Genomic DNA, 25,595 nt, shown 5'->3' on the forward strand with positions numbered 1-25,595 from the left:
TGAAAGTCTATTTTTGTATTGTACCAATAATTTTAATCTTTGGGTATTTAAGACCATGTAGGTGGCCAGGTGGTGTTTGCACACAACTTTAATCCCAGCACTTGGAAGGTAGAGGCAGTCAGATCTCTGAGTTTGAGCCCAGCCTGGTCTACAGAGTGAGTTCCAGGACAGCCAGGGCTACACAGGCAAACCCTGTCTCAAAAAACCAAAATATTAAAAAAAAAATTAAAAATATTGTATGTGCATGAGTGTTTTGCCTGTGGGTATTTGAGCAGCACATGTATGTCATACTCAGGGGGTCAGAAGAGGAAGTTTGATCCCTGAGAACTAGACTCACTGAGGGTTGCTAGCCACTACACTGGTAGTGGGAATTGAACCTGGGTCCTCTGCAAGAACAAGAAGTACTCTTAACCTCTTTTCAGCCCTGAGATTTCATTTCTTTATACTCGAATTTTACTAGTTGGGTCCTGTTTGTGAGTGTGGTTTTGTTTGTTAGAGGAGAGGATCTTAGTAGGCTGATCTTGAACTCCTAAACTGGAAGGGATCTTCTTGTTTCCGATTCCCAAGTGCTGGGGCTAGTCTAGTGCCGGGGCTAGTCTAGTGCCGGGGCTAGTCTTGCGCCGTCACAGGCAAGCCTCCACTTCTTATGGCATAGATACCTCTGGTTCCTAACTTCTAGGCAATCTGAATTCTGGGTCTCTTTGTATCATCTCTTCTGGAAATTTCTGCTGGAGACAAGGACTGTTGGTTTGGTTGGGAGTTTTTCACAAACCTATTTGCCTAGCCCACATGAAACTTTCTTATGTGTCAGACACACATGGATATCACTGGATGATTACAACACAAACTCTAGGACGTGTCACTGTAAGAAGATGAAGTCAGTGAAATACAACACATTAATAGACTGAAGGAAGAAACCATCATCTCAGAGGTCGGCTACCAAGGTCTGACACGATCTCCTGATAGGATCCCGGAAATCAGGACAGGAATGAGAGGAAAGTCCCTGACACAATGATCCTTATGAAAACCCCAGCTATATATTCAGCAGAGAAATACTTGCTGGAAGAAGGTCTGCTCCAATTGGTCTCTACCTTCCCCACTGCCTGCCAGGCCATGCTATGCCCCCCGACAACACCACTGTCACAGTGTCTGCTCTGTCGGGCTGAGGCTCTGGGCCTCAAGGGGCATGGCTGGTCTAAAGCAGCACTGCCTGTTCTCAATGCCTCTTCTTTTTTTTCCCCCCAAGACAGGGTTTCTCTGTGTAGCCCTGGCTGTCCTGAGACTTACTCTGTGGACCAGGCTGGCCTTGAACTCAGAAATCCACCTGTCTCTGCCTCCCAAGTGCTGGGATTAAAGGCGTGTGCCACCACTGCCTGGCTCAGTGCCTCTTCTTAAATTTAACTGAGTCCAGCCCCGGAGAACAATCTCTCTATTCCTCATGCTGCAAGAATCAGAGGCCATTCACCCCCTCATTCTCTACAGGTTATCCAAAGACACAACTCTGAGCAGATACACCCCACTGAAGGTACACCGGCAGCCCTCTGGAAAAGGACAGCAGAGGCTCCAGACGTCTAGCTTTTCTCCTTAGTACCTCTCCCTCCTCTCCCTCTCTCCTGTATTTTGAGTCAGGGTCTCACTTAAACATAGGCTGGCCTCAAACTCCTGATCTTCCTCTGCCTTTACCTCCCAAGTGTTGAGATAACAGGTGTCCCACATCACACCTGGCCTTACTTCGCTTTCCCTTCCTCCAAGCGACTAATGACATTATCAATAAAGAGGAGGTGGCTGGCCTGCTTGATAACTCTGGCCCAGCAAGGACTTAAAAACCTTATTACCATACAACTAACAGTCTTGAAAGCTGCACACAGTTCTCTGTCACCTCAGCCTCACACTCTTCTATGTAAGTACCCCACCCACTCACCCACCCACCCGGCTCCTCACCTGCTAGTCTCCTCCTTCGAAGTGACCAAGGTTGTCGCCCTCCCACTGCGAACTGGCAGCTCCTGTGCCTTTTCTTCGGGCTCTGGCTCCAGTGAGGAGCCGGTGCTACCATCACGGCTGCCCCTTCCTGGGCTGCTGTCCGCAGAGGCACGTGGAGATTCAGTGTTCTGTTTCAGCGTCTGCAGTTTAGCCAGAGGGATGATGTCGCAGTTCTGTGGGCGGTGCCACACAGTACGCTGTGAAGCAGCACTGTAGTAGTAGAAGCGTGATGTATTGGGGTCAAAGAGCTCCCACCACTGGTCCTCGCTGGTGCGCTTGATGCGCACGCCGGCTGGTGGGTCCCACACGCACTCCCCGGTGACCAGGTTGGCATACATACGTTCTCGAGTTCGTGGTTCAATGATCTCCACCCACTCCAACCTGTAGAGGACAAAAGTATCAACTAAGACCTTGGCTCTCAACTAACTGTGCAAGGGCTTCCACCAGCTGCTGAGTGCTCTTGCATCTGATGTTGTTTCCTGGGAAACCTCAGGGCAGCAGGGCTACAGACTACTGTCCCTGCCTGGTCCTCAGCCTGCAGCCCTGTAATCCTTTTTATGTATAAAGTGGTAAGTCACTCTACACAAGGTCATGTTCTTTAATACAAGTATGTTTGATGTCAGGATGCAAATGTTTAAAGATTGCTTTCAAGTTTTTGATAATTTATGGTTTAGTTTTATGCATGTGTATGTGTACAATGCTCTGACAGGCCGGAAGAGGGCAGAAGTCTCTTCTAGAGCTGCAATCACAGTATGTTGGTTAAGCCAGTACCATAAGTGCTGGGGACCAAATTCTAGATGAGTCTCACTCATTCTGAACCACTGAGCCATCTCTTCTGCCCCCAAAATTAGGGTGTGGTAGTGTTCTGGGCAAGGCCCCTACCTTCTTTAATATAGGTCTGATTCTATAGCCCAGGATGGCTTAAACACTTGTAGTGATCCTCCTGCCTAAGCTTCTTAAGTGGTAAGATTACAGGCCTGAACCATGGCACCTGGCTCTGTAAATGTTTAATGTAAATACAAGGTGAATGCCAGGGAAGGCCTACCACAGTCCATAATAAAGAAACTGCACAGCCTTGTTTGAAATGACACATACCTGTTTGTATTATACAGTTCTGTAAGAAATCATCAGACAGGAAAGCAAAAGAGAAATAGCTGGGTGGAGTGATGGCTCAGGAGTTAGAGCACTTGTTGCTCTTGCAGAGGACTCATCTTTGGTCCCCAGCACCCACATGACAGTTCACAACTGTCTGTAACTCCAGTTCCAGGGGATCTGGCACGCTCTTCTGACTGCTGTGGTATTCATACACAAATGCAGGCAAAACATATAAAAATAAAATTAAAAAAAAAAAAAAGAGGGGCTGGTGAGACGGCTCAGAGGTTAAGAGCACTGACTGCTTTTCAGGAGGTCATTAGTTCAAATCCCAGCAACCACATGGTGGCTCACAATCAGCCATAATGAGATCTGATGCCCTCATATGGGTGTCTGAAGACAGCTACAGTGTACTTTGGACCTGGAGCCAGCGGGGAGCTGGAGGGAGCGGAGGTGGGGCAGATCTAGTGGGGCTGGAGCAGGAAGGAGAAGGGAAGGGGGACAAAAGAAAAGAAACAGGTTATGTAGGAGCAGTGGGATGGGTGTGGCTTTCCCTCAGCCATTCCAGCTATCTCTGTGCATGTTTGTGCACACATGTGAAGACACATGTTCACACTGGGAGGCTGTCCTCAGTCACATCTCCAGCTTATCTGAGACAGGGCATCTCACTGAACCTGGAACAGTTTGGGCTAGATTGTCCAGTGTTTCCCTGTATACAGTGCTGGGTTCTAAGCATATGCTCCTGAGTGCAGCTTTTCCATGGGTGGAGAGGATAGGAACTCAGGCCCTCACTTCCCATCAGAGCTAGACCCAGCCCTTTCCTTCTGTCTCCCTTTTACTTTTAAAATGATTTTATCTTTTTTTTTCAGACTTTATAATGAAAAAATTCAAATGTGAAAATATACTATATTAGAACAATTATTTCCACATCTGTAGTTTTAATTTTTTTGTGATTACTACTGTCAAACACTTTTCTCAAATTCCTGAGAAAACCACAAGATGCAGTGTTGTTTTCTCTTACTGACCCACATGAGCTATTTCAGACACTTGCTCTCATAGAGGCCTATCAGCGATGACCAGGATTGACTTTGTGATATGTCTGTTTATTCTCTTTTGTTTTTTAAAGAAAACAAGTTTTAATCTTAGTGAGTTGAATTTATAAATCCTTCCCTCGTGGCTTTTTCTATTTCTTTCTGGTTTCTGTTCTACTTGTAGGTCAAGCATAGTCTCTCATGAATTGATTTCCCAAAGTTTTATAATGTTGCCATTTAAGCTGATGTCTCGGATCTGCCTGTACTGATTTTGTTTGCCTGTGACATTTCATCTTGCTAAACAGTATCATTGTTTCCATGACCGACAAGAGCAGCTTTACAAGTGAGCATTTCTGTGTGAGACCCTTCTGATCTCACCTCTGCCTCAGCATATGCCTTTGCCAGGGAGCTTAGGAAAATGAACAATCTTGTAAAAAACCTGTTTTCCTTCAGTCCGCTTGGGTTACTATTCTTCCTGTCCTTTTTTTTTTTTTTTTTTTTTTAAACAAATGCAAACAACAATAACAACAAAAAGAAACAAACAAAAAAAGAAACAAAACTTTTTTCAGCATGCAGCATGAGAGAAGAACCCCCGGCTTTGCATGTAGTAAGCATGTGTTTGTTCTGCCCTGAGTGAGCTATCTCTCACCTTTTACCATTCCCTCTCAAACAGAGATTTACTATGCAGTCTGAGCTAGCCTTAAATTCATAATCCTGTTGCTTCAACCTCCTAAACACCTGGTATTACGTCTGCATGCCACTGCACCTGGCTCTTAGCCATTCTTTTAAAAACTTTTAAAACTGCATTTCCATTTATTTAGTGTCTGTGTGTATGGACGTTTGTTTGTGTGTGCGTATGGATGTTTATTTGCATGTGTGTATGGATGTTTGTTTGCATGTGTGTATGGATGTTTGTTTGCATGTGTATATGGACGTTTGTTTGTTTGCGTGTATGTTTAGAAATGAGAGGACAACTCGTAGATGTTGGTTCCATCCTTCCACTATGTGGGTCGCTGGGATCAAACTTAGGTCGCCAGGCTTGGCAGTAGGCACCTCTACCTGCCAACCCTAGCTCTTGGCTATTCTTAACCTATTTTTACTTCCTCATGAATTTTAGAATTCATGGCCTGCCAACTTCCATACAAACTCTGTTCCTATCTTTGCAAAATCTGATTAATTCTACGGATTGATGCGTGAAGAACAAAAACATCTCTGTGGCACTGACATCTATCCAAGCAGAATCAATCCAGGTCTAAGGCCTGTGTGCTGCAGGCTCTCAGCACACTCTTCTTTGGCTATGTCCTACTGCTGATGCCTGTCCAGCTCTCTGCCAGTACTCTCTGAGGCCCTTATGGGGATCAGGGGATCTGTTCTGCAGTTCACTTGTGAAGCCTCTTCCTTTGTGTACTGGGTCACCACACTGCTCTGCCTCCCTGTCTTTTCCCACTGAAGGCTCTACACTTCAGATATAATGCAGAACTCTCGTGATCATAGCCAAGAGCCATACACTGTGATGGTTTGAATGAGAATGGTACTCATAGGCTCATGTTTGAATAATTGGTCCTAGGTTAGTGGGTCAATTTGGGAAAGATTCAGAGTGTGGACTTTGTGTTGTGGGTGGACTTGGAGATTTCAAAAGACCACAAAATTCCCAGTTAGTGTTCTTTCCTCCTCTTCTCCCCCCACTTCGTGCTTGTGGATAAGGCTATAAGCTCTCAGCTACTGTTCCAGCACCATACCTGCCCGTCTGCCACCATATTCTTCCCCATGGTGGTCATGAACTAACCCTCTGTAACTGCAAACTTCCAACAAACCCTTTCTTCTATGATTGCCTTGGCTGTGATCTTTCTTCACAGCAATTAAAGAGTAACTGAGATAGCAGTGGGCTTTGTTGTGACAGGCCTGATCATGCTGTTGTTTGGGGGACTGTGGAAGCCTTTGGACTAAGAAACTGATTGGATGCTCTATGTGGGGTTTAAGGCCATCTAGTAGGAGCTTGGAGAGAGTAGAGCTGAAAGCACTGTGGACTCCTGAAACCCAGCTCAAGAATTTCAGAGGGGAAAAATATCAGCAACTGGGGAGAGATTATTCTTGTGATATGTGGCTGCCTTCTGTACTTGTTCTAAAAAATTGCCTTAACTTAAATTGAAAAGTAATGCACCTTCAGTGTATAAGCAGGGCTGCCCCTGACATCTCCTCCCTTCTCTAAGTATAGAAGGGCTGTGGCAATTCTAATCTTGCCAAGGCGGGGATAGAGGCCTGACCTAAAATCAGCCTAAAATCAGCAATAGGCCTGACATACATGCCTGCTAACACAAAGTCTTGGGTCTCTATGGAAAAACACTGAAACAGATGTCTATAAACTATTGTAAACAGGCAGCTTTTGTGGAAATCTACCAGCCTGAGTAGTCATAGACCTTGTAAATAGTCAGCCTTGGCAGATAGTACCAAATTAGATAAGGACAAGTGAATCATAGGCAGAGTCATAGTGACCTGACCCCTGAACCTTCACCCAGCTGATACCCTGTTCTGAAAGATATCTGTACTCCCCCGAACACCTACGCCTCCTGTGTCATCCCCTTCCCCACATCCTGCATTTTCGTGTTTATAACCCCTGTATTAAAAATTAAAAATTATGATTTGATAGTAAAAAAAAAAAAAAAAGGAAAAAAAAAAAGTAATGCACCAATTCCCTTGACTGAGGAGAGTTCAAGATAGCTTAACCTCAACTCTATCACATGGTTATTATGACCACTCTTATGCAGGTCTACAGTGAAAATGAGCAACCAGGACAACAAACAGACAAAAACAAAACAAAGTGTGCAGTTGAAGGAGAAAATCAGCACCAGGAAGTGTAAAGTTGGAGCCAAGGCCTGTGCTGAAAGAGGAGAGGCAGGATGTGAAATGGAGTAAGGGGGTGATACCTTCACACCCCGGCAACATGCAGGAAAGGGCTGCAGAATTTTCTGCTTCTAAGAAGCAACAACAAATCAAAGCTTATGGAGATATAATTCAAAGAGTGGTGCAGGCTCTCCTCGGAGATCCGCAGAACTTGGGCAGTGCTTCTTTTTAAGAGTCATGAACAAAGTAGTTGTAGAATCTTTCTCCAAGGTTAAGGAAAGCCACTGAGGCCAGATGTGTAGTAAAGAGTCCTGCATGGAGGCCCTGAGAGGCCACTGTAGGAAGCTGTGAAGGTGAAGGCAGGATGAAGCTGGAGACTTCAAGATGTAAGGACAGTGTGTAACCAGCACAGAGAGAGGAGTGAGCTGCAGTCAACAAAGCTGGAGGGCGGAGCCATCAACCCTTCAACATCACACACAGAAGGACAGGAATTGGAGTTTACCCTGCTGGGTTTCAGCCTTGCTTTGGTCAGTACTTCCTCTCTTTGGCCCCTTCCCTCCCTGTTGGCATGGCGATGGTAATTTCCTCCCTCCATTGTATGCTAGAAGTGCATGATCTGCTTTTTGTTTTTGATTTTTACATAGGGCTACAGTTAGGAGTTTGCCTTGGTCCTCAGAAGAGACTTTGGACTCTTGTTGCAGGATATTTGATCAAACTGTGAACCCCATTATTGTGTTATTTGCTGGAAAAATCTGTTTCTAGTTGTGGTGTGTCTCACACCTTAATCCCTCTGGCTGGAATACAAACACACCCTTAGTACAAACCTTAATCCCAAATAATGAAGGTAAAGTTAGTTTGTAGAAGGAAGTGCCTATGTTTGAAAGTGATGTCTAATTGAGTGGCAGACAAAGTGATGAATCAGAGAAAGAATTGTCAGACTAGGACATGCCCTGCTCTCAGGAAAACAGAGAAGAGGGGCTGCTTAAAAGAGAGCAGTGCTGAGGGAGAGAACAAGCTAGACACAGGTGAAGATGGAAAAAGCCAAAGAATGAGGATGAGCCAGAAGATTAGAATAGATTGCCAAAATAAGTATGAGGCCAAGCAGAGCAATCCAGTCAGAGGCTAAGAGAGAAGTCAGATTGAATCAGTCAGCATGGAGAGGATTTTGAACTAGCCAGTCAGAGTTCAGAAAGAGCTAGAAAAGGTGAGCCAATTCAGCAGTAAGTCTCAGATGCTGAAAACATTCTAGGCCTAGATAAAATTGTACAAAGGCTAGAAGCTTCTAGGACTAGGCCTAGGTTAACAACCTTGGAGATGACAATTATATCTGGTGAATAAAAATTACTTTTACAGTGTTGAGACTGAAGGACTAGGGACTTCTTTTTTTTTTTTTTAAGATTTATTTATTTATTTCATGTGCGTACACTGTTGTTGTCTTCAGACACACCAGAAGAGGGCATTAGATCTCCATTACAGATGGTTGTGAGCCACCATGTGGTTGCTGGGAATTGAACTCAGGACCTTTGGGAGAGCAGTCAATGCTCTTAACCGCTGAGCCATCTCTCCAGCCCCGGACTAGGGACTTCTAAAATTGAACTAAATACAGTTTGCAGTAAAAGTCTCTACAGAATGAGAATGGCCCCACATGCTCATGTCTCTGATTGCTTGGTCCCAACTGATGGAACTATTAAGAAGAATTAGGAGGTGTGACCTTGGAGGAGGAGGAGCAGTGTCACTGAGGATGAACTTCAAGATTTCAAAAGCCCAGGCCATCCCAGTCATCCCCTCATACTGTCTGTCTCCTGCTTGTAGATCAAGATGTAAGCTTACAGTTATTGCTCCAGCCATGCCTGCCTGCTGCCATATTCCTCTCCTAGATTCTCATGAACTTACCCTCTGTATGGTAAAGTCCCCAATAAACCCTTCTTCTATAGCTGCCTTGATTGTTAGCATTTTGTCTAAGCCCCGCCCCACAGTTACCTGGCAACAACCAGGTGTGCCTGACTCACTATAAAAAGGGTTGCTTGCCCCCTCCTCTCTCTTTTGCTCTTGCCTTCTTGCTCCTGTTCTGTCTTCTGGACCCTTTCCCCCTTTCTCCCCATTCTCCTCCCTCCCTCCCCTCTCCATGTGCTCATGGCCAGCCTCTACTCCTCTATTACTTTCTCTCTCTCTCTCTCTCTCTCTGCCTTTCTGCCTCTACTACCCTCTTAACTCCCCTCCCTATGCCCTGAATAAACTCTATTCTATGCTATACCATCGTGTGGCTGGTCCCTCAGGGGAAAGGGATGCCTCAGCATGGACCTGGGGAGGCACCCCCTTCCCCATACCTGAATACACCTCCACCAAAACATATCACTTCTCTCTTTATCTTCTTATAACCACAACATTGATCATGATAGTTTGTCACAGCAATGGGGTCTTAATTTCCCTCTGTGAATATCCTAATGACCTATGCCATAGAGAACACTGAGGGTGTCAGCCAGGGATTCCCACGACACTACTCATTTAAAGCTAAACACATGCTACCTGATTAGGACTCTCAATGTACCTGCACATTTGGTTACATTTCTGTGTTCTGCAATAGGCTTCAGGATTGTGCTTAAGTACCTGGTACCACATAACAAACTGGAAGGAACCCAGAGACACTGTGTACATGTGCTGCTCTCAGTTGGGGTTTACACCTCCCTTGTTGGGGGTTGAATGCTATATCCACAACATCATCTCTGGCATTTGAACACTTGGTCCCCAGTTAGGGGCACTGGCTGGGGAGGCTTAGGAGGTCTGGCTCACTAGAGGAAGTTTATTACTGCAGGCAGGCTTGGAGCTTAAAGACTTGGGCCATGCCCTGAGTTCACCCTCTCACATCTCTTTGCTTCATGCTTATAATTTGAAGACGTGAGCCTTGTGTTTCAGCTCCAGCTGCCATGTTCTATAAACCCCAATAAATCCCTTCTTCTTGACTTGGTCATGGTATTTAATCATAGCAACAGACAAGTAACTCGTCTACATCTGTTTCAGGCAACATTTCAACACTTCATGTAGACCTTTCTCCTAGTTATCGACTCAAAGTGTGCGTGTGCGTGCTGTAATTGAAGTTTAAGATTTTGATGTAAGACTTTGTGACCATCTTCTTCTCTCTCCAGCTCAACATTGCAGAGGGGCTGAAGGCTTCAAGGACTCTGCTGAGTGTCCCTGCACCAGCACAGACCAGCTGGATTGTTGTACCTAACATTAGACCCTAGGGCATATTTACTCTGTGAGGCCCCAGTGGTAATATGGGCCTTCATCCCAACCTTCTGCAAAATGCTTCCTGTGCCACTTAAAAGTTCACACTGGTCCTACCCTCTGCTCAGAACCATACCCCATGTAAGCAAGAGTACCTTTTCTACCTCAAGGGTGCTTCTAGGACCTTCTAAATATGTCTTCTGGTCTGTTTAGCTTGCCCTTCTTCTATCAGTGTGGGGATGACACTAGTGCCAGAGGTTCAGGGCTCATGCTTTAGTTCCAGTCCCATTGTTTGGTGACTGAACTGGAGCCATCTCATGATGGGGAAGTAGGACGGGGAGTTTTCAGGCCAGGAAGCATAGCTCCTTCAACACTGTGCATGGCTATAAAACATAGCTAATATGAATATTAAACTCTCTCCTCTCTCTGTCTCTCTGTCTGTCTCAGTCTCTCTGTTTCTGTCTGTCTATCTGTCTGTCTGTCTCTCTCTCCCTCTCTCATTTTTTTTTTTTTTGTTTGTTTTGTTTTGGTTTTTTGAGATAAGGTTTCCTGGAATTTGCTCTGTAGACCAGGCTAGACTTGAACTCAAAGATCTGCCTGAGTCTGCCTCCAGAGTACTGGGATTAAAGGTGTACACCACCACTGCCCATCTGGACGTTTAAGTCTTACACTGAGTTTGTTTCAGACGCCTGGCAATTCCTGATGCCCAGGCTGGAGCAGCACAATGCCGAACCCACCATGGCTCACACAGTGACTACTGAGGCAGGAACAAGATAAGCAGTTCACTCCAAGGACAGGACATTCTCCCTAATAGGGTTACCATGAACACAGCTGCAGCCAGCGCTTCTACTCATCCCCAAAAGGATGGGTATCCAATAAAACCATAAATAAGCATTTGGATGCTAAGAGCTGACAAAACCAGGTGAGAAGGAAAGGGATCACAGCATAGGCCTCACTGCAGACACCTGCAGCACAGCCAGCACATGCTGACTGTGAGAAGCATGGTTAAGATGTAGATGTCTACAGGAGACGTAGATGGTTAGCTGGAACAACTGAGCTTTAAACACTGCTGAAACATCCAAAACTTAGCTGTGGAGGCTGTGACTAGGAGTGCTTAGTCCAGAGTTCAAGGCAGTTGGAGCAATATGATGCCATGATCAATCAATCAACCACTGGGATGAATATGCTACATGGATTTAGGTTTGAGGGTTTCTTGTTGTTCTTTGGGGGGGAGTTGGGGCTGGGCTTTGAATCAAGAGTCTTCCCTGGATTGGCCTGTGGGCATGTTTGGGGTGGGAGATTATATTAATTAAGTTAACTGATAGAGGAAAACCTAGCTCACTGTGGGTGAAAGCACCATCTCCTAGGCAGAGCAGAGGTATCTAGCTAAGCACACACAAAGCCAAGTGAGCACACACTCAACCATTTCTTTCTGCCTGGACTGTGAATGCAATATGACTAGCTCTTTTCAGTTCCTGCCTGGTGCAAGTTGCCCCAGTGTGGTCCTGGGTGATGACACTGAAGGAAGGTAGTTGCCTACAGGCTGTGAGAGGCTTCTGGTACCTCATTCCTCTGCAACCGTTCTTCACCTTCTCCTTAACCTATATTAGATTTTACCAAAACAAAGCTACTCTCAAATAAAGGTACTCTCCAAAGAATTTTTCTGAGTGACAAAAGAAAGCTATTAAGCACAGAACAATCTTTTAATCCCTTAAAAAAATGTAAGTCTTAGTTTTGTTTAAAAAGTCCTTTTAAATCAATGCAATTCAATGATCCTCTTTCCAGAAAGAATGGGGTTTTATTCCCTTTGCAGTGCACTCCTATGCATGTGGGCAGAAACCCAGCCCTTTAGGAACATTCTTGGCATCTCCTGGGGGGTAACATTCAATCACAATACTCAGAGAATAATAAAAGACACAGGAGGGTGGGGAGCCCAGGACCTGACATCCAAAGCCAGGCGTGGGTGTGATCTAAAGATGTCCACAGTGAGTCGCTTCAGAAAAATGGGGAGCCCAGTCTGGGAAGCCCCATGAATTATGTGGACCCTGAAGAAAGGGAGAGACACAGCAAGTGGCCACATATATGTGTAGGCCTTATGAGCAAGTTGGGGTGGGCACCTTGAATTAAGGAAAGCACAACTTGCACACAGAGTTGGAGTCAGTGTGTAACAGTCATGCTCAGTGAGTTAGGTAGGTAAGAAAAGTGTGTTAGCTGTCGGAGAGCTGCTCACAGTGCTTCACAGCCAGCTAGGACTCAACCCCATAAACAACAGGCGTGGTACCAATGTTAGCAGCATCCTACCGACTCAACTGGAGATATCGTGGGCAAGGATTATTTGGTGATAATGTTTAAGACTGATTGTGACACACACCTAGGTCTCAGGAGCTACAGGCAGGTGACTGTCTCTGTGTTCAAGGCCAGGAAGGGCTACAGAGAGAGTCTATTTCAAAAACCAACCAAAGAAATGAATGAAACACATGGGTTAGCTAACGTATCCCAGTGCCTCAGAACTTTCAGGACATGTACAGAGGGTATGACGTCTCAGAAGAGGGAAACACAATCATAAATAAGGTACCAAGAAATTGGGTCACAGCCAGCCATAGTGGTTCAGGGTTGTGGTGATGGTTGTGAGCAGCCATGTGGGTGCTTTAATCCCAGCACTGGAGGGCAGAGAGAAGCAGATCTCTTAAGTTCAAGGCCAGCCTGGTCTACAGAGTGAATTGTAAGATAGCCAGGGCTACACAGAGAAAACCTGTCTCAAACAAAACAAAAACACAAACAAAGGAAATGGAAAGAAGAAATTGGATCATTTTTGAGTCGAAAGTCAACACTGCACACCACACCCAAGTATAGACTCTATATTGATCAGCAGGCTATGGGATTGGGGCTGTAACTCACTGGTAAAGCACTTGCTTTACCACAAGGCCCTGCATTTGACTCAGAGCACAAAACAAACAACACAACCTGGTATTGGAAAACTGAGTGAAAGATTTAAAAAAAAAAAAAAAAAAAAGAGTCTGGGGCTGGAGAGATGGTTCAGTAGTTAAGAGCACTGACTGCTCTTCCAAAGGTCCTGAGTTCAATTCTCAGCAACCACATGGTGGCTCACAACCATCTGTAATGGGATCTGATGCTCTCTTTTGGTGTATCTGTACTTACATATAATAAATAAATGAACCTTTAGGCTGGAGTGAGCGGGGACAGAGGGAGAGGAAACAGGGAAGGAGGGAAAAAAAAGTCTGAAAATGAACTGTGACATGTACAGGGGGTTATCTTGCTCTGCTATCAAAGACCTGAAATCTAAGCTGCACAGGGACCCAGCCCTCTCAGTAAGCGCTTGACTCAATCCTGTAAGGGCTGGCACACTACAGTAGGTCTACACATAAGCCCTGTTGTTGTTTATTGATTCTGTTTTTTTATGTGTATGAATATTTTGTTTAAATACAGCTGTGCACCCTGTGTGTGCAGTGCCTGCAGAGCGCAGAAGACAGTTCTGCACTCCTTGGAACTGGAGTTGCAGATGGTTGTGAGTTGCCATGAGGGTGCTGGGAGTAGACTCTGGTCCTCTGCGAGAGCAGCCAGTGTTCTTAACTGCTGGGTCATTTCCCAGCTACTGTTTTGTTTGTTTTGTTTTTTTGTTTTTTTGAGGCAGAGTCTCATGTATCCCAGACTGGTTCCAAATGTTTCATGCAGCTGAAGACAGCCTTAAACTTCTGATCCTTGAATCCTCTACTTCCCAAGTACTGGAATTATCTCCCTGTACCACTAGGCCCATTTTATGTAGTACTGTAGAGTGTGGGGTTTTGTGTGTGTTAGGTAAGGATTCTAACCAGTTGAGTACAAAGATTACTTTTATATTGGTTAAGGGTACAAAAGTCATGCAAAGGCTGTGGAAACCACTTAGATTGGACAAGGCTAAGGAGGGTGAGAAGGCAGAGGCAGGCAGAACTGGCTGAGGGATTCTATACTACACAGGGACAGAAAGTAGTATAAATACAACAGGGAATATGTGGTCTCTGTGGTTCAGGGTGGCAGGAGATCAAAGCCTGTGTCAACATCAGATCTGATCAGTGACTGTGTCTTGGTATGTGAGTCACCTGACAGACACACACTCAAGCATTAAAGGCCTAAGGCAGAACACTTGTGACTTTCTAAAGTGACTCAGAAAGAATGGGTGACTGATGGTGATAACTCAAGGATGGGTAACCAACACTGATGACTTGGAGCAAGAACACACAGACATTTCTGGGACCGTTCTTTTTTTTTTCTTTTTCCCCCTGTTAGTGTGGAATTATTTCCAAATAAAAAACTGCACATCAGAAAAATAGAAATGAAGAGGCATGACTACTGGTATCTGTATGGACGGATGCCCAGAGTGCCTGAGAAATGGGGCACAGTTCATATGTGCAGCCCAAACATCATCAATTCTGAGGGGGATGAACTGGCTGGCCTCTGTCAAGTGTGCAGGTATCACTGCAGCGAGCGGCTGTGCTGAGAATGCTGGACTACAGTGACAGGAGCAGGACAGCCACTGGGGAGGACGGAGAGAGAAGCAGTGCCCGTGGGCAGCCACATGAACATGGTTGGAGAACTATCACGGGGGAGCCAGCAGCCCTAGAGCCACACTACCTTCTCTCTGAACTGTCGTTCTCCCCACTTCCCCAGAGCCTGGATAACTCATTGGGAGTGGATGCTGCCTCCTTACCTGGTACTTGACCCCGGAATCCTGGGCTCCTGCTCATCCACATGGTGGCTTCTGCATTCATAATCCTGTGTCTGTGACATTGCCATCTGCTTCCTTAGTGCTGAGGTGGACAGTTGTCAGAGGACCATCAGGTTGCCTCCTCCAGCATCAGACAGAAAGAGGCCACACTAGGGAGAAAAAAAGTGGCTAAGCACTGCTGGAAAATTGAGGTGTCAAGTGATGGCTCACACCACAAACATGGAATAACAGTCCATCTTGCTCTTCTGCCAGATAGCTGGCTCAAATGGAAAGCAATCCCCATGCCTCAAGACTCCTCAGGGAAGCCACTCCCAGCAAGGTGGTCTTAGTGGCCAGCCAGCTTCTCTTGTATAGAGAGACAGCCAGCTGGCTAACTGCCTGCTGCTGGGATTTCACTTGGGCCAGGGTAGGTGCACAAGAGCTTCAAGAACTACAAAGCTAGAGGATGCACTGAGCATCCAGGCCTCACTTGTGTATAACGTCTGGACCCCAGCACAGGATGCCATATATGGGGAGGTTACTGTGGAGATGAAGTTGGGCACAACGTACACAGGGTACGGCCTCATGCACAGTGGGACTCTGGCATGCAAGAAACACACAGATTTCCTGTGACAGTGAACAGGCTCTCTCACAGATTGTGCTGGTTAGAATACACATGGGAAGGGACCCCTGAGCCTATGCTCATCCAAGATATAAAGCCATCCATGTTATAAATGTGAAGGCTGAAAAAACAAAACAAACTTTTAGGAAAAACCAAAGAATGCTTGGTTTTACAGTGGGGACAGATCTCTGAGACAGTCACAAAACTAGCACCCAAAGAAAAAAAATAATGAATAGACTGTAATAAAGTTAAGATTGAGGATATCTACTTATCAAGAAACTAAGAGTAGGCTAGGTGTGGTGGCCTATGCTTTTAATCTCAAAACTCAGGAGGTGGAGATACAGAAATCTCTGTGGGTTAGGGGGCATCATGGTCTCCAGAGTGAGTTCCATGCCAGCCAAGGCTACAAAGTGAGATCCTAGAAGGAAGAGAGAGGAGAAGGAGGAGGAAAAGGAGGATGAGGAGGAGAAGGGAGAAGAGGAGGAGGAGGAGAAGGAGGAAGAAGAGGAGGAGGAAGAGAAAGAGAAGGAGGAACAGTAGAAGGAAGAGGAGGAGGAAAAGGAGGAAGAAGAGGAGGAGGAGAAGGAGGAAGAGAAAGAGGAGGAGGAAGAAGAAGAAGAGGAGGAGGAGGAGAAGGGGGAGGAAGAGGAGGAGGAGAAAGAGAAGGAGGAACAGTAGAAGGAAGAGGAGGAGGAAAAGAAGGAAGAAGAGGAGAAGGAGGAGGAAAAGGAGGAAGAGAAGGAAGAGAAAGAGGAGGAGGAAGAAGAGGAAGAAGAGGAGGAGAAGAAGGAGGAAGAAGAGGAGGAGTAGAAGGAGGAGGAAGAAGAAGAGGAATAGAAGGAGGAGGAAGAAGAGGAGGAGGAAGAGGAAAAATGTGAATCCCAAATGGGAGGCATTTGCCATGTAGAATGACCAGTTATGGCATGTGTGATCTGAAAACAGGCACACTAAACATATAACAAATGTCACAGAGAAAGTGATGAAGAAGTAGTAAGTAGACAGTGCAGACAGTGTTTATGGAAATGGCTCCATTTCACTCTTCAGGGAAGTGCTTTTTAAGGCCTATGACAAAGCACCCAGCAAACAGGAAAGACACGAACTACTTAGTGCTGGTAAGGACAAGGAGAAGAGCACTTATATCCTAGCACTAGGTCTGAAGGGGTTCCCACTCCAGGTGGCAGCTCGACAGTGTTCCCCAAAGTAGAACACATGCATCTATCTGACCCAAGCATTGTCAGAATGGAGGCGGCAACTTCACAGAGGCCACTGTGGTAATGCCAGCAGTGCTGTCTCAACAGACACAGGAGGGACACCAAGTGCACACCAATTCCATAGCAGTGAGTGAACCCGTGCACACACTAGGGTTTCCTTTAAAGAGCTGAGAAGCAGTTGTCGCTATTAGAATCAGATCCAACAGGCTCAGGACCCAACAGTGCCAGGAGGGGATCAGGGGCCACATGCTGTCTTCAGCAAAGTGCCCCTGCTTACAGAGTGCTGATCCCCCGACCTCGCAGGCTGCAGGCTCTGTGTACAAGCCCCTACCCCACCACACACACACAGCCATGAGGAACAGAGTATCACTGGGGTTATGTCTTGCTCTTGATCAACTCCCAGATGGCATCAGACTTACGCCTTCCCTCAAACCAGGGATATTCCATGGATACGAACTGCTAATTTAAGGACAAATTAAAAAACGTTCAAATTACCAGGTAAACCAGAAAAGGTGGCACACACACTATCCAAGTATTTGGGAGACCAAAAGAAAAAGGAAAAAAAGAAAAAGCCATTATGACAAAGAACAATGAAATTTAGAAAGTCATTAGGTCATTCCTTTAAAACATATATTCTACTAAACTGGAAATATATTTTTTTTAAAAAGGATGAATTTCTAGTTATATCACCTAACAAATTTAAACTAAGATGAAATATTTAAGCAAATCTATAAAAAGGCTGGAGAGATGGTTCAGTGGGCAGAGCACTGGCTGCTGCTTTAGAGGACCTCAGTTTGATTCCCAGCACCCACATGGCAGCTGGTGAACATCTGCAACTCCAGCTGCAAGGCGTTCATTGCCCTTCTCTGGCCTCAATGGGTACTACATATGGTATACACACATGTAGGCAAAACCCCTATACACAAAATAAATAAAAATTAATAAAAAATTTAAAATCTCCTAACTTAAAAAAATCAGGCCCAGAAAGATTCATTGGGCAATTTTAGCAGGTCTTTAAAGAAAAACTAATGCCTATGCTTTTTAAATTAGTTCATAAGCTAGGAGGCAGCTACACTCACCACCACACCATCAATACCACACTGGTTATAAAATGAGAAAAGGAAAGGTTAGGATATAACCAAGCTCTTTCTATAAAGCTGGTAAAGATATTAGCAATACCATCAATAAAGGAAAATTACAGATCAATTTCCTGATGAGCAGAGATGCAAACAGTCTCAACAAAATTACTTGCAAACTGAATTTAAGAACTCTGGGGAGCTGAGAAAACCCTGATTGGGTATGTAAGGAATGGGTAAAATCCTAAGTGAATATGTATTGCTGACATGGCACAATTGTGTCAAGGACCAGTGCCTTCCTTGGGTCAATCTTGGATTGGCAAAGCTTCCTCTGGTCCAAGTATGAGTTTTTATGAACAACTGACCAGTGGTGCAAAGACTAGCAAGTCCAGCATTCCAGGTTCATCCTCCAGGAGCCTTCAGTGCCCTACAGAGGCGGCCTATGGAGACCAGCTAACTCCTCCACTGTGTTGCACATAACAACCAGGCTGAGGTGCTGGGCTGTGGCTTGCCTGGCCTCAGCTTTCCTATACATGTCTACCCTTTCCTCATTCTCTCTCAGTCCCTGTCAGTTTCCGAGACACATCAAAAAGATCATTCTTTATATAAAGTTGCTTTATTCCAGAGAGGCTGGGATAATTCAATAGATGTAAATCAATAAATGCTATAAATTACATAGAGGATATAAATCATATTCATTCATATTCTCTCTCTCTCTCTCTCTCTCTCTCTCTCTCTCTCTCTCTCTCTCTCTCTCTCTCTTCCCCTTTGAGCTGAGGACTGAATGCAGGGTCTAGCAAGCATTTTACCACTGAGCTAACTCCATATGATCATCTTGGTAGAGGAAGAAAAGGCTGTTGACAAAAATTCCAACATCTATTCTTGAAAAAAATTCTTAAGAAATTCTAAAGAGAAGGACTTTTCAACATAATATAGGCTCTCTATAGCTAACACACTATTAAATAGTGAAAACTTCAAGTTTTCCATTAAATCAAGAAGAAAAGGGTATACATTTTCTTCACACATATTCAATATTGTACAGAAAATAGTAGTTAAAGTATAAGACAAGAAAAGCAATTAAAAAGAACATAAATAGGAAAGAAAGATGTCGAAGTCTGCTTAATTGCAGATGATCTGAGTCTTTATGTAGATGACCCTGAGAATCCACAAACACTTTCAGCCAAGTATCAGGGCACAATGCTAGTGAAAGAGCCAACAGCCTTCCTAACCAACGCCAAATACACTGATAGAGAAATAAGAGGAACAATTTCATTCACAACAGCCCTGAAATAAACCTAATCAAGGGAGAGAAAGATGTCAACATGAAGTTTAGTACACTGAAGAAGAAGGGAAAGGACAAGAAAAGCAATCCCATGCTCATGGGCAGGAACATCCTGAAACCAACCATCCTACCAAAGCAACTGACACACTCTGCAATCCACATTAATACCAACACCCTCTTATCTCAGCACAACAGAGAACAATCCATATGGAAGCACAAAAGAATGAGAGAGCCAGAGATCCTACACAAAACGATATGCTGGAGGATGCCCATACCTGATTTCAAGCTGTACTAAAGAAATATAATATTAAAAATAGCATGGTGCTAACACAAAAAACAGATGCACACACAGATCAATGGAATAGAGTCAGGGACCCAGATCGAAGGCCAGGTATCTATAGGCATCAATTTTTGGTGAGGATATCAAAGTACACATAGGAGAAAAAAGTATCTTCAACAAACAGTGCTAGGAAAAGTGGATAGATGCATGTAGAAAAATGAAACTAGATCTTTCTTTCCCCCTGAACAGTAATCAGCTCTAAATGGATTAATGATGTCAACATCAGACCTGAGATTCTGAAACTGCTAGAGAAAAAGTAGGAAAAGCATCCCAGGATATATGCACAGACAAGACCTGGCACAACCGAAGGAAGACAAAGTGCTTTTACAGTTTTATTTTATTAATTTAAATTGTATGTGGTGTGGATGAATGAATGAGTGTGCGTGTGTGTGTGTGTGTGTGTGTGTGTGTGTGTGTGAGAGAAAGAGAGAGAGAGAGACAGAGACAGAGACAGAGACAGAGACAGAGAGCGAGAACGCTCACGTGAATATGTGCATGTGAGTGCAGGTGTCTGTGGAAGACAGAGGCCTTGTATTTCCTGAAGATGGAGTTACAGAAGGTTGTGAGTCTCCTGACATGGGTGCTGGGAACCAAACAGGTTTTCTGAACAATGAGCAAACACTCTAAGCCATCTTTGTAGCTCCAGAAATACAAATTGTTAGTAAATAGTTTTGTTTGTTTGTTTGTTTGTTTGTTTTTACAAGTGTTCAACATTCTTACCCATCAGGGAAATTCAAATTAGTAACATTTTGATTTTTTTTCCTGACCTCAGTCAGAAAGACTGTCATGGAGAGAACAAGTGGCAAGAAATGCTGGTAAGAATGTGGGAGAAAAGATGTGGCCACTGTTGGTGGGAACCTAAAGTGGCGCAGCTACTTTGAAAATCACTGTGGCAGCTTCTCAAAAAATCTAAAAATAGAGCTACCATGTGACCCGGTTACGTCATACCCGGGCATAGACCCAAAGGACTCTAACTCCTACTACAGAGACACTGGCAAGCGCATGTTCACTGCTGCTCTAGTCACAATCAAGGACACCCAGTAACCAATGAACAGATCATGAAAATGTGGTGGGTACACTGTGGAATAAAGAAATATGACTTTGTAGAAGAATGGCTAGAACTGAAAATATACTGAGTAAGGCAGCCCAGGCTCAGAAGACACACACCACACACTCTCATATACAAATCCTCGCTGTGACTTTTTGGATGTTTAATTTAGAGTGTCTGCAAGGGTCAAGAAACCAGAAAGGCCCCATGAGACAGAAAGCATCTCACACTGGGGGTGAGGCAGAGCACATGACATTAGAGTAGATCACAGAAATATTGGGGATAGGAAGGTCTAAGCATGAATGCTGGCCAGGGAAGAGGAACAGGAGAGGGTTGTGGAGGAGGGTGAGCTGAAACTAAGGATGAAAAGGCCTTACAGTAATCTACTCCTTTGTAATCTAATTTAAAATACATACGTAAAAAAAAAAGAGTGAGTCTGAATGAAGGTGCGCTTCATGAATTATACTGTTTCCAGAAACCACAGGTTATTAATTGAAAATTCCAGTACTCCTACAGGGAGAAGAGGGACAGAGATAGGACAATCCTTATAAGCCCAAGGGTCACTTGGCCTGGCACAGGCAGTAAATGACAAGAGGCTGTTTCAAGCAAGAGGGAAGGCAAGCACTAACACGTCAAGTGTCCTTTGACTTCCACATGCACACGCACATACAAAAAACAAAGTCAGTGTCCATTGTGCAGGTGTTACATACCTATAAACTTGGGATTAAAGGCATGCATCACCATGCTTCTGGCTCCAGCAATTTTTTAAAAAGATTATTTTATATGCATGTGTGTACACATGTGTTTGGACATGCAGTGTGTGAGTGTAGAGGTCAGGAAAAACCACTTGGTGTTCTCCATCCTTCTCCACTTGCTCCTTTGAAGCAGACTCTGCTTCTTACCACGGAGCTCACATTTCCTCTGCTAGACTGGAAGCCAGCAAGCCCCTGCTATTCTCTTGTCTCTATCCACTTCTGAGTTGGGGTTACAGATGTGTGTGTGTGGCATGCATGGCTTCTTATCCGATGATTCACATTCTGTAGTGACCCACTGCTCAGCACTGATATTGAAAATTCCAGTTTTTCTGGTTTTCTCTCATTTATCTAGCTAGAAATGGATCACTTTTACTGGTAATAAGGCAGTTTTAAAACATTTTTCTTGGTTTAATATAACTTTATTTCCTTTCTTTTAATGTTTTTAGTGTGTTTTGTTTTGTTTGAGTCAGGGTCTGTCTATGTATCCCAGGCTGTCCTCAAACTCAGAGATCCCTCTGCCTCTGCTTCTCAAGTGCCCAGATTAAAGGCATGGTCACCACCTTTGGGTGTTGTTATTCTTGTAATTTCTTAAGTAAATACGTTTTTAGATCTTAAGGCTTTGTTGTATAACAGAAGGTGGTACTGGCACTAGGATCCCCTGAAACTAGAGTTACAGTTGGTTGTGAGCCAGCATGTGGGTGCTAAGAGCTGAACCCAAGATGGCCCTCTACAAGAGCAGCCAGTGCTCTTAACAGTGGAGCCATCTCTCCAGCCCCTTTTATTAATATGGAAATAGAGTTTAATGATTTGTGCCTTAAAACAAAACAAAACAAAACAAAACAAAACAAATCCAGGCACCAGAGAGATGGGTCAGTGGTTAAAAGCACTACTTTTACAAAGGACCTGGGTTCAAGTTGCAGCATCTACATGGAAGCTAACAATTATTAACTAGAGTTCTGAGGGACTCTGATGCCCTCTTCTGACCTATTCAGGTAATGCAGATATAGTGCAGGTAAAAACATACACATAAAATCAAAATAAGTCTTAAGAGCTGGGCAATGATGGTGCACACCTTAAGTCCCAGCACTCAGGAGGCAGCAACAGGTGGATCTCTGAATGCAAGGCCAGCATGGTCTACAGAGTGAGTTCTAGGACAGTCAGGGCTATGCTAAAAACAAACAAACAAACAAACAAACAAAAAACAAAACAAGCAAGCAAGCAAGCAAACAAACAAAAAACCTGCCTTGAAAGTAAGGTAGGTAGGTAGGTAGGCAGGCAGGCAGGCAGGCAGGCAGGCAGGCAGGCAGGCAGGCAGGCAGGCAGGCAGGCAGGCAGGCAGGCAGGCAGGCAGGCAGACAGATAAAAATCTTAGAATAAAAATCCAATCTGAGAGTAAACTGCTTTTCTAGGCAACCTGGGTTCAGTTCTCAGAACCCACATGGCAGCTCACAACAGACAGTAAATCAGTTCCAGAAGATCCAGCATACTTTTTTGGCCCATCTAGGTATTGGGCACACACATGGTGTACAGACATTATATAGACAAACACCTATATACGTAAAATAAAGTCTGAAAAATGCTTACTGATTTATCTTGAACTTCTCTTTGATTCACAAATTATATAGAAGTATGTTATCTAATAACTGACAGTTTTCCAGAATTTGCTTTGTTTGTTGAGACAAAGTCTCACTAGATAGCCCAGGCTAGACATGCATTCTTCTGGCCACAGCCTTCCCATGGCTAGGATTGTAGGCGTATGCAACCACACTCAGACCCTCTGGGTATGTTTATTGGTTTCTGATTTATTCTTACTTTTGTTAGAGAAATGACTGTATTCAATCTTGAATATTCAATCTTGTAAAGATGTTTGACAGTCCAGGCAGGGAGTGGTGGTGCACACCTCTAGTCTCAGAATTTGGGAGGCAGAGGCAGGCAGAGCTCAAGGCAAGCCTGGTCTATACAGACAGTTCCAGGACAGTTAAGGCTACAGAGAGATATTGTCTCAACCCACATGGCCCTCCCATAAAAAAGATATTTGACAGCATAGAAAAGCCTTATTTTGGTAAATATTCACTGAATATTCATGTTTGCAAGACTAGTATTTCTCACAAGTACCAGAACAGAATATATGTTTGGGTGAGAGTTTTACCAAGCTAGGTGAAGCTGGCGAGGCTGCTGACACGAACTTGGTCTCTGTTCATCCATCCATTTACTGTCGAAATTGGACATTCTTACTTTGGCTCTTACTGACCATTAAATACATTTATGGAGTCTTTGGAGCTCAGGAGTATGGAACTGTCTGCTCACAGTGCTAACTGCCTTGCCTCTGGCTAATCTTGACTTTAAAGCACATGTCCAATCCATACACGGAATGCCCAAACTCTTGTCACCCAGCTTTCTGAACCTTTCTGAACTAATGGCACAGTTACAACAACTTTTCCTTGTCTGTTAAGACTGACATTTGTTGCAGGGCAGTGATGGTGCATGTCTGTAGTCCCAGCACTCGGGAGACAGAGGCAAGTGGTTCTGAGTTTGAGGCCAGCCTGGTCTACAGAGTGAGTTCCAGGAAAGCCAGGGCTACACAGAGAAACAAACAAACAAAGAGACTAATTCTAAAACAAGCAAAAGGCTAACATTTGTTGGTTTTACGACCTTTTGATTTTTCATTTTAGTATGCTTAGCTACTTTTATGTCAACTTTACTACTAGAGTTATTTATCTGAAATGTGGGAGCCTCAACTGATAAAATGCCTATGTAAGCCTGTAGGGAATTTTCTAAATCAGTAATTTACTGGGGAGGGCATAGCACATTACAGGTGCTGGCGTCTCTGGGCTGGTGGGCCTGGTTTCTAAGAAGACAGGCTGAGCAAGCCATGGGGAGCAAGCCAGTACATGCTGCTTCTCCATGGCCTCTGTATCTGCTCCGGCCTCCAGGTTCCTGCCCTGTTTGAGTTTCTGTCCTCACTGCTTTCAATGATGACGATGATGTACAAGTATAAGCCAAATAAACTATTTCCTCAAGTTGCTCTTGGTGATGGTGTTTCATCACAGCAACAGTAACCCTAACTAAGATGCCATGGTATAGGTTATATTTTCCTGTTCCGGTACACAAACTACACTGTTTGGTATACCCAGGTCAAGATAAACCTACCCATCTCCTTACATAGTTTCTTTGTGGAGGATATTTACTTATTCTCTCCTTTGCTTACTTACTGAGTCATTCATTTACATAAGTTTGCAGTTACAGATATTTATGCTTCAGACTGCAATCCTGTGTGGCTGGTTTTGCACAAGTTACTTCAGCTTTGGTTACTAGGAATGCTTTTTAATTTTTCTTATTATTTTATGTGTTAATGTTTTGCTTCCAAACATGTATGTACAACACATGTGTGCAGTGGCCACAGAGAACAAAGAGGGTGTCAGATCCTCTGGAACTGAAGTTACAAATTATTAGTCACAATGAGGGTGCTAGGAATTGAACCTGAGTCCTCTTGAAAAGCAGCCAGGGCTCTTAGATGCTGAGCCATCTCTCCAACCTATTGGGAATTCTTCAGTGGGTTCCTGAGTTCCTTTAGATGTGCTGTCACTGTGAGGTCTGCTTTTGGCTTGTCCTGACTATGCTTCTGTGAGATGCTCCCGGCTCACCTTACACATTTCGTGTCCTAGTCATTTCAGTCCTTTCTGCTAGGACTGCTGGCTCCTCTCATCACAAAATAGCTTTAAAATAAAGATTGGTACTCCAGGAGCTGGAGAGATGGCTCAGTGGTTAACGCATTCTATGCTTTTCCAGAAGTTGTGAATCCAATTTTCAGCATCCACATGGCAGCTCACAATGACCTGTACTTCAGTTTCAGGGTACACTCTCTTTCATCCGACATTCTCTTGTAACTTCCACAGGCACCAGGATAGCACACAGACATACATGCAGGCAAAACAGTCATATACATTTTTAAAAACAGCTGGCACTGTAGACGTGTCATCTGGTCTGTCACTCCTAGGCCTTCTCACTCGCCTGGCAGCACAGAAGGTGTGCACACTGTGGTGCAGCGGTCTCCTCCAGTCCCTGAGGCAAAGTCATGGCCTCAGCATTAGTGATCCATCTATGTGCTGTGACAACATGTCTGACAGAGCAGCTTAAGGAAGGAGTGGCTGACTTTGCCCACAGTTTAGCTCCCGGAGCAGCCTGTCATGGCAGGGAAGGGGAGGGTGCAGAGACGGCTGCTCACACTGGATCCAGGGAGGAGAAAGAGAGAAGTGAGAGCTGGGCTCAGCTCGCTCTCTTTACTCCTCTGTATTCGATTCTGTGCCCATTCTACTGAATGGTACTTAGAGGCCTTTCCAATTCAATTAACCTTGTCTAGACAACCTCTCTTAGACACACTTGAGATTTG

The 25,595-nt window shown here is 44.5% G+C and overlaps 1 protein-coding gene across 6 annotated transcripts in view; it reads right to left on the minus strand.

Annotated features, from left to right (window-relative positions):
* Positions 1–25,595, minus strand: part of Arhgap39 (Rho GTPase activating protein 39) — an 82,657-nt gene that overhangs the window by 23,214 nt on the left and 33,848 nt on the right. For all 6 annotated transcript variants that reach the window (XM_034516680.2, XM_034516681.2, XM_076912241.1 and 3 more), the window contains exons 2-3: positions 14,875–15,041; positions 1,942–2,361 (exon numbers count right to left, since the gene is read on the minus strand). In XM_034516680.2, the coding sequence (XP_034372571.1) occupies positions 1,942–2,361; positions 14,875–14,960 (506 nt within the window). In that variant the 5' untranslated portion in view covers positions 14,961–15,041. The remainder of the gene's footprint in view (positions 1–1,941; positions 2,362–14,874; positions 15,042–25,595) is intronic.

Source organism: Arvicanthis niloticus, chromosome 13 (assembly GCF_011762505.2).
Source record: "Arvicanthis niloticus isolate mArvNil1 chromosome 13, mArvNil1.pat.X, whole genome shotgun sequence".
Taxonomy (NCBI): domain Eukaryota; kingdom Metazoa; phylum Chordata; class Mammalia; order Rodentia; family Muridae; genus Arvicanthis; species Arvicanthis niloticus.